Genomic DNA, 16,018 nt, shown 5'->3' with positions numbered 1-16,018 from the left:
GACCCAGGGACTGAACCTGGGTCTCCGGTATTGCAGGCAGATTCTTTACCATCTGAGCCACCGGGGAAGCCCCCATTGGGACTAGAGTTCTATAAATAAATGCTTGGAAATCTCGTCCTCTTTAGTTCTGTCGACCTGTATTAGTACTAATAAATGTATTAGTACTGGGACTGTTCCAGTGCTAGCCTTCTGATTTAACTCATAGTTTAGGTGCTGCCAAGCCACTTAGCTGTAAATATTTTGTCAATGTTATAAACATTAATGACATTTCATTTTAAGGACATGTAAGAACAGAGGAAAAAAAAGATGAAAGTGAAATGGAATTGAAACCCCTAGATCATCTATTAACACCGTGGTTCTTTAAGTTCAGCCCTAGATCAGTAGCATCTGCATCACCTGGGAACTTTTTAGAAAAACAGATACTTGGTCCCACCCCAGACCTACTGAATATGAAACTCCTGGAGGGGCCAAGCAATTTGTATTTTAAAAAGCCCTCTAGGGAATTCTGGTGCTCACTAAAGTTGAAGAACTACCATGTTGATGCCAAAGACTGATTGCTCAATTTTAGCCATTGGAATATAAGAAACCTTCTGTTATTTCTAATGTATTATATATAATACGTCCTGGTTCCCAAAATGTTTAAGGTGGATTACAATTTAAAAAACAACATGTGTTTAACAATACTTTGACACAGAAGTAAAAAGCCCTAAGCTTTTCTAGGATTAATTTCTAAAATACTCTTTTTTAATGACCTTGGACCTTAAACAGGGAACAGTATGTGTTACTACATACAAAACCTTAATAGATTTTAGAATAAATGCAAAACATGTTAGGTTTTATCTGAAAGTTGATGCCACACATTAGAAAGTTGATGATCAATTTACAATCATGGTTCAGATGGCAAAATTCAACATTCTCCTTGTACAATATAATTCATAGTAATAATAATAACAACGAACTACCTCTTGTAGAATGCCTACCATATGTCAGGCACTATGCAAGATCATTTTTATGTATAATCTCACTAAATCCTCATAACCACCTGTGAAGTAGCAATGATCATTTCCTTCAAAGATGAGGAAATTGAGAGTCAAAATAAATAAGGTAATATTTTGTTAGGAATCATTAATCTGAGAGAAGGGAAAGTCAGTCTCTTCACACTTTGGTGAATGCAATCTACACTCCATATTAACTCTCCACAGGGTCAGAACTTCCTTGGATTTTTCCTTAACACCATCATCTAATTTAAATGAATTAAATAATATTATCTATACTCTATTATCTAGCCTTTCAATGAATTGATTTCTCAGGCTGAACTTTTAATAGATTTTTCACTACAAGCAGAAAAATTAAATTGTAACAATTATAATGCAAATAGAACAGTCTTAAAATCAATTTATAAGCCAAGTAAATAGTATTAAAATGACAACTCTAAAACTTGCAGATTTCTAAATATCAAACTAATGAACACTTCTGAACATGAATTACATCAATAAACAGTAAAGGCAATCAAATATGATAGTCAAATGCATGGACCCTGGAGTGGGCCTGCCTGGACTGAGATTCTAGCTCTGCCTGTTTACCATCTAAGTGGCATCCAAGTGACTAAGGACAGACAACTTGACCTTGGCTTGTCTCAGTTCCCTCGTGTGTAAAATGAGGTCATAAAAGTACTTCCCTGTGGCTATTGCAGGGAATAAGTAAATATACAAAAAAAAAAAAAACAGGATCCAGCTCAGAGTACATGGGACTAAATAAATGTGGGATATAATTATTGATTCCAGATCAGGTTATCAAAGACTGTGGGCAGAAAGGCGAATCCTTTGCAAAGTTGACTTAAGGAGTTCCCAGTGTTTATCACTGATTATAATTATACTAAAATCAGGTCCTATATGTGATCCCAAATAACCAGTCCTCATTACTTTATAGTAGTCTACATTTCACATCTCCAGCCCCACACAATATTCAGCAAATCTGGAAAACTCAGCAGTGGCCACAGGACCAGTGGTCAGTTTTCATTACAATCCCAAAGAAAGGCAATACCAAAGAATTTTTGAACTACCACACAGTTGCACTCATCCCACACACTAGCAAAGTAATGCTGAAAATTCTCCAAGCCAGGCTTCAACAGTATGTGAACCCTGAACTTCCAGATGTTCAAGCTGGATTTAGAGACGGCAGAGGAACTAGAGATCAAATTGCCAACATCCGCTGGATCATTGAAAAAGCAAGAGAGTTACAGAAAAACATCTATTTCTGCTTTATTGACTATGCCAAAGCATTTGACTGTGTGGAAAATTCTGAAAGAGATGGGAATACCAGACCACCTTAACTGCCTCCTGAGAAATCTGTATGCAGGTCAAGAAGCAACAGTTAGAACTGGACATGGAACAACAGACTGGTTGCAAATGGGGAAAGGAGTACGTCAAGGCTGAATATTGTCACCCTGCTTATTTAACCTATATGCAGAGTACATCATGAGAAATGCTGGGCTGGATGAAGCACAAAGTGGAATCAAGATTGCCAGGAGAATTATCAGTAACCTCAGATATGTGGATGACACCCTTCTTATGGCAGAAAGCGAAGAAGAACTAAAGAACCTCTTGATGAAAGTCAAAGAGGAGAGTGAAAAAGTTGGCTTAAAGCTCAACATGCAGAAAACTAAGATCATGGCGTCTGGTCCCATCACTTCATGGCAAATAGATGGGGAAACAGTGGAAACAGTGAGAGACTTTATTTTTGGGGGGACTCCAAAGTCACTGTATGTGGTAACTACGGCCATGAAATTAAAAGACGCTTGCTGCTTGGAAGAAAAGCTATAACCAACCTAGACAGCCTATTAAAAAGCAGAGACATTACTTTGCCGACAAAGGTCCATCTAGTCAAGGCTATGGTTTTTCTAGTAGTCATGTGTGGATGTGAGAGTTGGACTACAAAGAAAACTAAGTGCCAAAGAATTGATGCTTTTGAACTGCGGTGTTGGAGAAGACTCTTGAGAGTCCCTTGGACTGCAAGGACACCCTACCAGTCCATCCTAAAGCAAATCAGTCCTGAATATTCATTGGAAGGATTGATGCCGAAGCTGAAACTCCAATACTTTGGCCACCTAATGCGAAGAACCGACTCATTGGAAAAGACCCTGATGCTGGGAAAGATTGGAGGCAGGAGGAGAAGGGGATGACAGAGGATGAGATGGTTGGATTGCATCACCAATGCAATGGACATGAGTTTGAGTAAGCTCCAGGAGTTGATGATGGACAGGGAAGCCTGGTGTGCTACAGTCCATGGGGTCTCAGAGTCAGACACGACTGAGCGACTAAACTGAACTGAACTGAGCTCCACACAGAGAAACAACATGAATTCTAGGACACCAAGGAGAGAAAACTCTTCCAAAATAGCTTCTCAGTAGTGATTTAGAGAATAAGCTGGTTCATGCCCCATATCTGGCTCCTTACCTAACACTGACACCCTTCTCTTCCTGGCCACGTTGCTTCAGAGCTAAAATTTTCATTTATCCAAGGCATCCTGAGTCTCTACTTCATTTGCCAATGTTTGCAGCCCAGGCAACTATTAGCACCATATGTTAACAACGAAATGTTTTCTTGCTGAAGCAAAAACAATAAGGAAGCTGTCACTGTTAACCAATCTTCTTGTTTCTACCCAGTGAGGTTCTTAATTAAATCTGATTCTACTAGGGCATGTTTTAAGACTGAAAGGTAATAAAAATGCCTTTCTTTTAAAGAAAAATCAGACTTTTTACATCTTATCCTCCTTCCTACAATCTTAATTCACTGAATAGTGCCAACTTAATGTAAAAGTGTTCCAGTTTTCTTAAATTCCTTTCTTCAATTGATAAAGTTTTTTTCTTACCTTTCCTGAGCTCCTAGTATGTTATTATCATTGCTCAAATCTGTTGCTCTGCTGTTTCAACTTTGACTATTTATTCACAGATAAAATCATTAAACAAATCCCATGTTCATGTTGTAAAATTTTGTTTTTCTTTTATACCTCATTTTATCTACTTGTTCTCACTCCATGGGCTTCTGCATGATACAGTTAGATTCTAATAACTGGACTAAAAACTGCTAAAATCTGCCTTTACCATGTGCTAAGAACAGATTACCCTTCAAACTTCTCATGCAAGAAGAATGGCTGCCCTGAGGACTCAATAATTCAACCTCCAATGAAAGCAAACATCTTAGAAATGGAAACCTTCACATGGTCACATGAGTAATACTTTAAAAGGACTGCCTTTTGTAAACTCGAGATGTTGATAGATTTTGTTCAAATGTGATATCTATTTTCACTCTCTATGCCAATAGATACATTTTAATTCATTTACATCTTTTCCTCTTAGCATTTTGATTGTTTAAAACAATTAGATAAAATTTAAACAAGATCAAAGCACAGTGGTTCAAAAATACTTCCTGGCTGTCGTAGTTTTCACTGAATGATCATGATATGTAAGAAAATAAGAAAAAGAAACTCATTCCAATCTCATAATTACAAAGTTATCCTTAGAAATTCTCCTTAGAAAAATTCATCTTAAAGTAGTAGTGTTATCACATATTTTACCAGAAACTCAGGTCAGAGAATTAAAAAATTACCGTATAGAAACATTTCTCAAATTATGAACATTTTTGGTTATTACCTGAATAAAGATGTTCTTAAATTTTTCTAATTTAAAATAAAATCTAGATACAACTTTAAACTTGTAGATAGCAGTACTGTTTTTAGCACTGAACTGTCCACAGTACATAATTGACAATTTCTCCTCTACTTATAATCCATATATTTTTAACTATTATAAAAATGGAAGATGTATTTACTTTCCTAAACAGCATATCATTAAATAATATTCACTAAAGAAATATATTTTGGGGAAAGAAAGTGCTGCAAATTCTATAGGCATTTATAAACTGCATCTAAAATCTTAACAACATATCTGAAAGTAAGTGAAATTTAAACTGAATGAATTCCTAAATTATAACTTTGATCCTTTAAGGAAATATAGGCGCTTTCTGAGTTAAGGTAGTTTCATCAGTTACAAGATCTTTCAGACCACATGGGTACCACTTCACTGGCCTGAATTCCCCCTTGATATTCTCAGATAGCGCATGCCCTTTCTGGATTCTGAGCTGAAATGAGGCCTCTCTTTCTGCTCCTCCAACCTCCTTTTCTTCCTCCTTCTCTTCCTTCCCCTCTCTTTCCCTTCTCACTCTTCCTTTCCTCTCTCCTTCCCTCCCCTCTCCCCACCACCTTATGCCTTAATTCAGCCAGGCTTTTGGCACAGAGGTTGCCTTCATCCATACAACCTGACTGTAGTAAGAAATATAGTTTCCCTGATTAGAAACCCTCTGTCTGATCCAGGGAATATGGAACTATTCAAGAGCTACAATACCTCTTCTCCTCCCCTGCACCCCTCATTGACTCCAGCCGACTCATAACAGCATCCTTTCTCCCGGCAATTTCTCCTGGGTTTCAGTAAACAAGAACACTGCTCCTGTTGTGACTACCCTCTTTCTTTTTCAGGGTGATAGTTCAATTTGCCAGTTTTTTGCAATAGTAAATTGCACTTTTCTCTGGAGTCTAAACTTTATAAGAACCATGTGTTCATTGTAGAAGCAAGGACAGAGATGAAAATGAAGTATCAAGTTGCTTTCCACAGCTAATTGGACAAGAGAAGTATAGTATTGCTTTAAAAAAAAAAAAAAAAACCTGCTGTTGGTATCATTGATACATTTAGGGGCTGTAGAGAATGAGATTTTTTGTTTTTGATTTGATAAATCTGCCCAAAGTTGCTTAAAGAGCAATTAATGAATTGCATGAAGCTCATGGCAATCATAAATTTAATCCTCCACCAGAATCTGTCCCCATCCATATCCTTGAAATTTCATGATTTAATATACATGTTGAAGGTTCTCCTAGAGGAAAATCGCTAGGAGGGAAGATTCCACTCAAGAAATCACCTGCCGAGTCTACAGATGTTTCACCGGTCCCAGTAGTGCCAGCCCCATCGAAGCCCGGATCAGAAGAGTGGGTGTATGTAAATGAACCAATTCCTGAGGTATGGCAGTTTAGACTCAAACTAGTAGAATTTCTTCTTTCTCCTCTTTATGGTAAGATTCACATTGCACCATCCAAAAGGCCTTTCTTGGCTGATAATATATGTATTTATCAAAAAAGCAGAGATGATTATTTGAGAATATTCATTGAACCACATTTCATGTTTTTCTCTGCACCCTCAAGTTTCTGAGTCATGCTTTGAGCGGCTGGTGAGTGATGCAATCAGGAGAGTAAATGGTCTCTGTGAGGACCAATTTTCTCCCCAAGGAGGAGCAGAGATGCAATTTTCTGGAAAGACAGCTTCCCCAGAACACAGACCCAGAAAATTACAGCCCTCCAACCCAGCTCTCATACCCACATCATAAGGCTTTCATATGAAGTTTAACCCCTGAATTTTCAGAAATAGAAGGAAAATTTTGAAGCTAACTCAACTCATAAATGAGTAGGGAGCTACCTGGCCTGACCTCCTTAATAAATCCGGCAAGGGGATGTCCAGCTGAGCCCTGAAGCTTAAATTGGTTCTTCATTCTCTGACAGCTGCAAGGCCCAGTTGTCACCTTGGCAACTTTACTGGAGTATAGTTGTTATGCAATGCTATATTGTTTTCTGCTGTATAGAAAAGTGAATCAGCTATGTGTTTACATATATCCCCTCTTTTGGGGATTTCCTTCCCATACAGAACACTGAGTAGATGGGCTGCTTAAATAGATAAGTCATCTTGGGAAAATTACACAGAATGGCCTTTCTTTTAAGACTTTTTGAACAACTTAGTCCCTGTCTTCTTTATTTCAGTCCTCCATGGTTTTCGACTCTTATGAGCTCTCAGCCCTGACGATCTATGCCAGATACTTGAGACCCAGCCATGAGTTGCAGTTATTATTGAGCATTCCTAGGGAAACATCTTCTTTATCTCCCCAATTAAATGATAAACCCTTTGGAGGAGGGTAGAAGGATGTAAAATAATTCACTGCATTCAATACAGAGTCAAATACAGTGACAACTGTGTTAGAGATTCTTTATAGAGCTCTGAAGAGTTAATTAATTAGCATTGACGGGGAGATTAGAACAGGAAATATTAGAAGATTAAAACTTTATATGATATTAATATAGATGTGTATAATTAATATCACTCAGCCAAATAGTAGCTACTTTGAAAACTAAATATATTCAAAAACTGTCATAGCAGCAGTATACAGAAGTGGTTGATGGGACGGAGATAAAATTAAAATGATATTATTGGGCGGGAGTTGGACAGTGAGAGACAAAAATAGTGAAATCTAATCCTTAACTCCAAACCCTGATGCCCTTGAAAGAAATAAATTCATAGAGGACAAGAGGGAACTAAAAGGAGTACAAAATAAACATTTACATTGAGATAAGATGCAAGCTTCCCTTGTATGAGATCTTCTAGTCAGGATCCTGGCAGAAAGCAGATGATGATTTAAAGACAGCTGAACAAAGGCTGATTTATATTTATATATATATATATAAAGAGTCGGATATGATTGAAGCAACATAGCACTTACATATATATATAAGTGCTATGTCGTGCTATGCACTTCAATCATAAGTGCTATGTCACTGCAATCATATCTGACTCTTTCATGACCTTATGGGTTGCTGCCCACCAGGCTCCTCTGTCCATGGAATTTTCCAAACAAGACTACTGGAGTGGCTTGCCATGCCCTACTCCAGGGGATCTTCCTGACCCAAGGATCGAACCCTCATTGCCTGTATCACAGGTGGATTTTTTACCCATTGAGCCACCAGAAAGCCCATATATATGTTTGTGTGTGTATGTATATATATATATACATACATATATATATATATATGGATGTGTGTGTGTGTGTGTATGAAAGAAAAAGTGAAAGTCATGTATGACTCTTTGCAACCCCATGGACTATACAGTCCATGGAATTCTGCAGGCCAGAATACTGGAGTGGGTAGCCATTCCCTTCTCCAGGGGATCTTCCCAAACCAAGGATCGAACCCAGGTCTCCCACATTTCAGGCAAATTCTTTACCAGTTGAGCCACCAGAGAAGCCCAAGAATTCTGGAGTACCCTGTCCCTTCTTCAGGGAAGCCCAAGAATTCTGGAGTACCTTGTCCCTTCTTCAGGGCATCTTCCTGACCCAGGAATCGAACTGGGGTTTCCTGCATTGCAGATGGATTCTTTATCAACTGAGCTACCAGGGAAGCTCATGTGTGTGTGTGTGTGTAGTCAATAAATAAGGAAATCTACAAGAGTTAGATTGTTACCCCCAATGGGAGCTATTATCGCTCCTGGGCCTAAGAAGGTGAGGACAGGGAGCACAGGTGAAGACCTCAAGAAGACCTGTGCACAGAGAGAACCACCTGCCAGGGCTGTGGCCTTCCCAGAGGATGCAGCCCCCTGCAGCGACCAGCAGAGAGGAGCAGGGAAACACTTAACCAGACCTCATGTCCTTTCTGTTTTCGTAGTCCCTGCCTGGGAGGAGGAAGGCAAGGGAGGAAGGTAAGGGAGGTTCCTAAAGTAATTTACGTGAGTTGGCCTCCCAGGGCACCAAGCAGGGTGAAGCGTGAAGGATGGGGAGTCAGTCTGTAGGGACTACAGAAGGATATACAGCCCAGACCTCTAGTTACCTAAGTGACACCATGGAGAGTACTCCTTTTGCTGTGACCAGAAGTAGCCTAGAACCTGGAAACAAAGCAGGCCACATGCTCTCCTCTGCTCCTTTTCCATTCTAAGCTTCTCACATGTGAGCTGCAGAGCTTACCTGCAAACAGAGAAGAAAGACAGATGCCCAGTTAAAAAATTTGAGTTTCATATAATCAATAAAATAGATATATATGTGCATAATCAATTATATATATATATATATATATATATATATGTTCTTCCTACACTTTATCAGGTAAACCTAGTTCCAGGCCTTCCAGGGACCCCAGATGTACTTCAATAGGCATGTGGAAAGACACAGAGATAGTTATTGCTTCCACATCTGGCTCTTGCAAGGGGAGGCAGCAACCAAGTTCGAGGGAAACCTGGGTCCTTCCCTCTTTGCCAGACACAAGGAAGGTGTGGAGAAAACCAAGGAGGCAGTGGAGTGAGGGGTCTTTGCTTTCTAGCTTCTCAAGCTTGGGGGATACTTGCCTTGGCTACCCAATTTCCTATTATACTTCAGTCAATGAAGAGAAGATTATTTAATTGGAAAGGACAGGTCTTAGCATCTAGTCACGGCACATAACCTCAAGTCCCTACACCCAGAAAAATCACATCCCAGAGAATTAAAGAAACTACAGATAGACATTATCAATAACTCACAGAAATCCACAGAAGATACAGTATAATATGGAAGATCAGATGTGGACAAAGGCCTAAATATTTAATTAAAGGCAGATGAGATTTAATAGCATGTCTTCCCACATTGCAGGCAGATTCTTTATCGTCTGAGCCACAAGGAAAGCCCAAGACCAGTGATCCAAAGATTAATCCCTGACAAAATGTAAAAGAAAATTATTAAACATATGCCTTCTGAGCATCTATAACATACAAAATAACCACACAAATCTCAGATAGGTTCACTAAGCCTGAGTCTTGCTGAACTGGCCCTTTCCTTTTTTCTGATAGCAAGGTTGGGTTGGTGGGTCAGGGAAGGATCATAAACATAGTATATTTTGAATTCAAAATAGTATTTGACAATTTCTTATGAAGTTTTTGTAGATAAATGAGAGCAGTGAGCAGGATATTAGTTCAAGAGGTCCATTCCTGGGTGGTAACTCTCCACGCACTGAGTGTTAATGTCTTGAAGTCACTAGGAGGGAGTTTTGGTGTGTGCATGCGTGGGTGCATGCTCAGTCATGTCCGACTCTTTTGTGACCCTATGGACTATAGCCTGCCGGGCTCCTCTGTCCATGGGATTTTCCAGGCAAGAATACTGGAGTGGGATGCCATTTCTTCCTCCAGGGGATCTTCCCGACCCAGAGATAGAACCCACATCTCCTGTATCGGTAGGTGGATTCTTTACCCCTGAGTCACCTGGGAATTCTGAGGTTTAGTAGTGGACTTATGTAAAATGGTCTTAAGCACCACTCTGGATACCATATCTTTTAAGAGAGATTATTTTTACAAAACTGGAAACCAGAAGGGAATCTATGTAGGAGAAAGGTGTTAAAATGATATGAGAGAAGCATTGAAAGAACTGTAAATGTTTAATTTAGATAAATGAAATACTAAGGTATGGTTGAACACAGAATCATACATGGAGGGAGAGATTAATCAGAAGTTTGAGTTGAACACACACACACTATTATATATAAGATAGATAACCATAAAGGGCCTACTGTGTAGCACAGGGAACTCTACTCAATATTCTGTGATAACCTATTTGAAAAAAGAATCTAAAAAAGAATGAAGATACATATACATATAACTGAATCACTTTGCTGTACATGTGAAACTAACACAATATTGTAAATCAGCTATACTCCAATAAAATATTGAAAGTGTTAGTCGCTCAATCATGTCTGACTCTGCAACTCCATGGACTGTACCCCTCCAGGCTTCTCTGCCCATGGGATTCTCCAGGCAAGAATCCTGGAGTGGGTAGCCATTCCCTTCTCCAGGGGATCTTCCTGACCGAGAAGTTGTACCCTGGTCTCCTGCATTACATGCAGATTCTTTGCCGCCTGAGCCACCAGGAAAGCCCCAATAAAATATTAATAAAATTAAATTAAATAGAACTAGATTGAGCCATCCAGGCTCTTAAAAATTTAACTGATGATAAATTGGGTTTAATTGAGTCTACTCAATTATCAACGTTTGTTAAGTACCTGTTATTTGCAAATGCTCTATCAGATGCCAGGAATACAAAATTAAGCAAGTTTCATCCTGAATGACAGCCTACATCTCCCCTCTCACATCTTTAAATATTTAACAGGCTGTCACAGGGAAGACAGTATGAATGCAGCCTGTCCTCTGAAAGGCACAGCTAGGGCTTATAAGTAGAAACTACAGGAAGGCGAATAATACAGGAAGAACTTTCCACCAGCACAAGTGTGACCTGGAGGGGGGTTGCTTTGAAATCAATCAGGTCCACAGGAAGACTGGATAATCTATCCCTGGATCTCTTGTCATTTCTCAGTTGGAGAGGAAATTAGCCCAAATGACCTCCAAGGCCCATGTGTGTGTTCCCTGACTAACAAATGCACAGCCAATAAGGGAATAACTACTATACAAAGTTTGTATTAAATATAATAAATATCTTCAATTTTATTTCTTGTTTCATTATCTCTTGGTTTTGATGGTTGATTTGCCTCATTAAAGATAACATAAAAGAAACTTTATGAGTTTCATGGTGCACTTTAAAGCAAATGTGAAACCTCAAGGGGGAATTCAGAGGAATAACTCACCAATCACTGTGACATGAGCCCATAGATGTTCTCCAACTTAGGCAAGATAAGATGTCTGTGATCATTCAATCCATTCATTCGATAAATATTTCTTGAGCACCTAACATGCCCCAGATGCTGTGCTAATTATAGGAAAAACTGTTCAGCAGTGAATAAGATAACCATTCTTCCTGGTTTTATGAGATTGCCATTTTAGAGGTGAATATAGACAAATAACATAAGCAGTTACAACTAATGCCATCAGTGCTCTAAAGGGAGAAGTACAGGGTGCTCAAGTGGGACATCTGAACTTCAGGGGATGAAGGATGACCCTATACACTTGTGGGTTTGGGGAAGGATTTCTGGAAACAAACATGTCTGAGCTGAGACATGAAGAATGGTTTGAAATAGGAATTAACTGGGGGAGGAGCTAGAAGTTGCACAGGGATCATTTAAGTAGCCACAGTTGCATCTTTTAAAAAATATTTATTTATTTGTTTTTTTTAATTGTTTACAGAGTTTTTATTTTTTTATTATTTTTTTAAATTTTATTTTATTTTTAAACTTTACATAATTGTATTAGTTTTGCCAAATATCAAAATGAATCCATCACAGGTATACATGTGCTCCCCATCCTGAACCCTCCTCCCTCCTCCCTCCCCATACCATCCCTCTGGGTCGTCCCAGTGCACTATTTATTTGACTGTGCTGGCTCTCAGTTGCTGCATGCTGGATCTTTTAGTTACCACATGTGAAATCTAGGTCCCTGACCAGGGATCAAACCCAGGCCCCCTGCATTGGGAGTGTGGACCACCAGGGAAGTCCCAGTGCAGTTGCATCTTGATCTCCCACTTAGTAGTGCCCTTTGGCTCAATTGTACAGAAGCATTTTGCCCTTTGAAATTATGATTTTTATGCTTTGTCATTTAACAGGAAATACCATCATTTTTAGTACCATACTGGAAACTGATAGAAAATTCCTATATAAATTCCGTCAAAACAGTACTCAGGCAGTTGAGAGAAGGCCAGCATGCCGTACTTGCTTACTTATATGATATTAGGTAAGTAAAGTTCCCACCGTTCCAGTCATGTAGTTTACAGCGAGGACATGTAAGCTCTGTCTCCTTCCCCCAATGCCTTACAGAACAGGCTTCCAGCAGTTTCTGAGGCGTCCAGACCACAAGCAAGACTTCGTGTCTCAGTGGCAGGCGGATTTCAACTCCCTTCCTGACGACCTGTGGGATGATGAGGAAACAAAGGCTGAGCTGCACCAAAGAGTGAATGTAAGGGAATCTGTGACTCACGGGGCCCAGGTCTCCACACTCTCAAACCTCCCGCTGCAAAAGCCTCATTTATCCCCTCATTATTTTCATGAGGTGTGACGATGAGGAGGGAAATGGTTTGAACATCAACATGCTGACTTTCAAGAGCAATGGCTCTTCAGCACTTTGAGTTCAGAGTGAGAATCCAATGGTCCATGCTTCTGGAAGGAGGAGTCAAGGCCAGGGATCTAAGATCATTCCAGCCTCTATTTATTTTGTACACTCTTAAGCACTTTGTCAGGTCATGTAAGCATGTGAATGTATGGTATTAACACCAAGTCTGGTATTAAGTATGTGCCTGTCTTGGAGGCAATTAAATCGTTGGTTGATGTCAATGAGAAGGGGAATGAAGGAACATTCCAGAAAGCCTGAAGTGTTGCCTCTATTGAATAGATCCCTTGAGGGAAGCTACCAAATCTTATACATTTTTGTATCTCCAGCAAGCACAGTGCCTGGTACTTGGTCAACAGGCAGATTTTCATAAATTCATAAATGGAGTATACATTTAAGTATGTATGTATATATATTACCCTGATGCTTTAGAAAAGATCCTCTGATGTGTAAGAAGCCTGATTTTGATTTCTTACATTTCCTGTCTCTTGCCTTTTCCTGTCAGGGGAATTCTTTCCCTTGCCACAACTGAAGCCCACCAGGCTCCTCTGTCCATGGGCTTTCCCAGGTAAGAATACTGGAGTGGGTTGCCATTCCCTTCTCCAGAGGATCTTCCCAACCTAGGAATCAAACTGAGTCTCCTACATTGCAGGAAGATTCTTTACCATCTGGGCCACCAGGAAAAGCCCTAAATATAGGCTACTAGTGGTCAAATCTGATTATAGTCTCAATGTTTATTTGTACAACAACAACAACAAATTGCCAAGCTCTACCCCATGGCCCATGCATCTGCTCTGTTAATATTTATTGAACATCTACCAGGGCCTCAGCACTGTTCCAGGGGCTAGGGATTGAACAGTGGAAAAAAAGCCTGTGACGTCAGGATGTTTACATTCTGGGGGCCAGAATGCAAAGAATAAGCAATAAACACATACACGTACAGCGAGTATATCACTGGTTAGAGCTAGGTGAAGGACAAAGAGCTTGGAGGAAAAAACACTGATGTACTATTTGGTATCCAGTGATTGTATAAAGGCCCACTCTGAGAAGGTGATATTTGAGCAAACTCAGGAAAGGAGAGAGTGAATGAGCCAGGCAGATCTGGGGAGGAAGAGTGTATTAGGCAGAGAGAAAAGCAAAGGCACTAGAGGAGGAGGATGCTTGGTGTGTTTAAGAGCCACTGGGAAACCAACTGGGGAGCCATTGAAGTTAAGTGAAGGCATGACGGTAACTTGGATGAGCAGGGTGCTGGTAGGTTCTATCAAGCAGGTATTGAATTAACAAATGCCCCAGTACTGAAGCACCTGTTCTTAATCCTAAAACATATCTGCCTTTTCCTGTTTCCTACTTATTCACAAAGCTGGCCCTCCTATCAACTCTTGCCCCAGATTAATAAGATGATTGCTAATAGAATGAGAAGGTTTGGGGACTTAAAATATCTTATGAGCATTTTCCCCCTAATTCCTGAAGTACTGTTTGTTTATTGTACACAAATTAGATACTTAAAACAAACAAAAATTTTAAATGACAAAACCATAATCCTATTTGCCAGTAGTTAACCTCTTTATTTGGGGTAACAGTCCTTGTTCTTGGCTTATTTCATTTCAATCCTGAGAAGTTAATGATGAGGCTCTGCTATCGTGTTATCCTCACCTTACCATTAGAAAACCAAACTACAGAGATAACAGTACTTGCTAAGACCTCCAAATGAGTCAGAAACAGAATGAGAGCTAGAAACAAGTCCCCTGCTTCCTCTGCTGTCTTTTTAAAAATGTATAAATGTGTGGGGAGTACAAGCCAGTCCTCACTGACTGTCCAACATAGCATTTGTGGAAAGGCCCCAGAGACACCCAGATCAGCTCTAAATAATAGTGTATTCTTCTGCCATGAGCACACAGCTATAAAAATGGCATTGATCTTTTCATTTCACATGAAGCCCCCACAAGATAACAAACCAAAACGCTAAGTGTTCCATAAACACAGCATCACAGAAATAAAACTCTCTGTAGATACTGGAATAAAACTTCTTGCTCTTGAATTCCTGACTTCACCACGTTGAAACCATTGGCAAGTGATTTAATCACTCTGGGCATACAATTTCTCATCAGGAACTTCTCTCTTGGTTATTGTGGGGATGAATGAGGTAATCAATGTCAGGCACTAAACACAATGCCCAATGCACCGTTAACATTCAATAAATTATTAATGTTATGAAAACTGTCAAGTTTTATTGGGCTACATATATTTTATTAATGGGATTTTTATTAAACAGATGTTTTATTTTTATGAATTTCTATGATAGTGTTTATAATTGAGAAATTATTGTGTGCTGAATACTGTGCTAAGTGCTTTATGCAAGCTAAGTCACTTCAGTTGTATCCAACTCTTTGAGACTCCATGGGCTGTAGCCCTCCAGACTCCTCTGTCCATGGAATTCTCCAGGCAAGAATACTGGAGTTAGTTGCCATACCCTCCCCCAGGGATCTCCACAACCCAGGGATCAAAGTGATTTATAGGCTTAGGCTGACTATAGCACATCCAAAGGGTAAACAATATCCCCATTTCACAGGTCAAGTAACTGAGCCCTAATCTAGTGGTACATCTTACTCAAGCCCACAGGCTCATATCCTGACTCCACCACTTGCTCATAGGGTGACTTTAGGAAAAAAACCTCTCTGTGGCTGACTCAGATCCTCACCTGCAAAAGGAAGATAATAAGAGTACCTAAGTTTGTTGGGAGGCATTCATTGAGTCAATATAAGTTCACTGACTTCTATTCTGATGCAGTGACACACACAGAAAGGTATCATCACTATTGTTCCGGACCTAGTAAATGGCAGAGATGGGATCTTCAAAAGATTTTATTTTACTGCTAACTCTGTAGTACAAAGCTTATCTTCAGATTAAGTTCAAACACCATTTCTTGATGAATGACATGTTTCACCCATGATTCATTAACAAGCCTATGTATGTCCTTGGATTGCACAGAGCTGCAGATTTCTTCCATCAACAATACACCATTTCCTCCAAAATTCCCTGAGAGGTCTTTTTTCAACCAAAGAAGTCTTGTGAGGAAGGATTAGAATACAGAAACCATAGCCCCCCATGAAGAAAGTGAACTGCAGCGGGTTTGAATATGGGCACAGG

At 39.6% G+C, this 16,018-nt stretch overlaps 1 protein-coding gene across 1 annotated transcript in view; it reads left to right on the top strand.

Moving 5' to 3' along the window:
* The window catches only part of SPEF2 (sperm flagellar 2), a 202,551-nt gene that overhangs the window by 110,543 nt on the left and 75,990 nt on the right, over positions 1 to 16,018 (top strand). Inside the window, exons 20-22 of the mRNA XM_010853802.1 lie at positions 5,919 to 6,067; positions 12,372 to 12,499; positions 12,583 to 12,721. Of these exons, the coding sequence (XP_010852104.1) occupies positions 5,919 to 6,067; positions 12,372 to 12,499; positions 12,583 to 12,721 (416 nt within the window). The remainder of the gene's footprint in view (positions 1 to 5,918; positions 6,068 to 12,371; positions 12,500 to 12,582; positions 12,722 to 16,018) is intronic.

The sequence above is a fragment of the Bison bison genome, unplaced genomic scaffold (genome assembly GCF_000754665.1).
Source record: "Bison bison bison isolate TAMUID 2011002044 unplaced genomic scaffold, Bison_UMD1.0 scf7180017864331, whole genome shotgun sequence".
NCBI lineage: Eukaryota > Metazoa > Chordata > Mammalia > Artiodactyla > Bovidae > Bison > Bison bison.
This window is presented reverse-complemented; position numbering and strand designations above follow the sequence as displayed.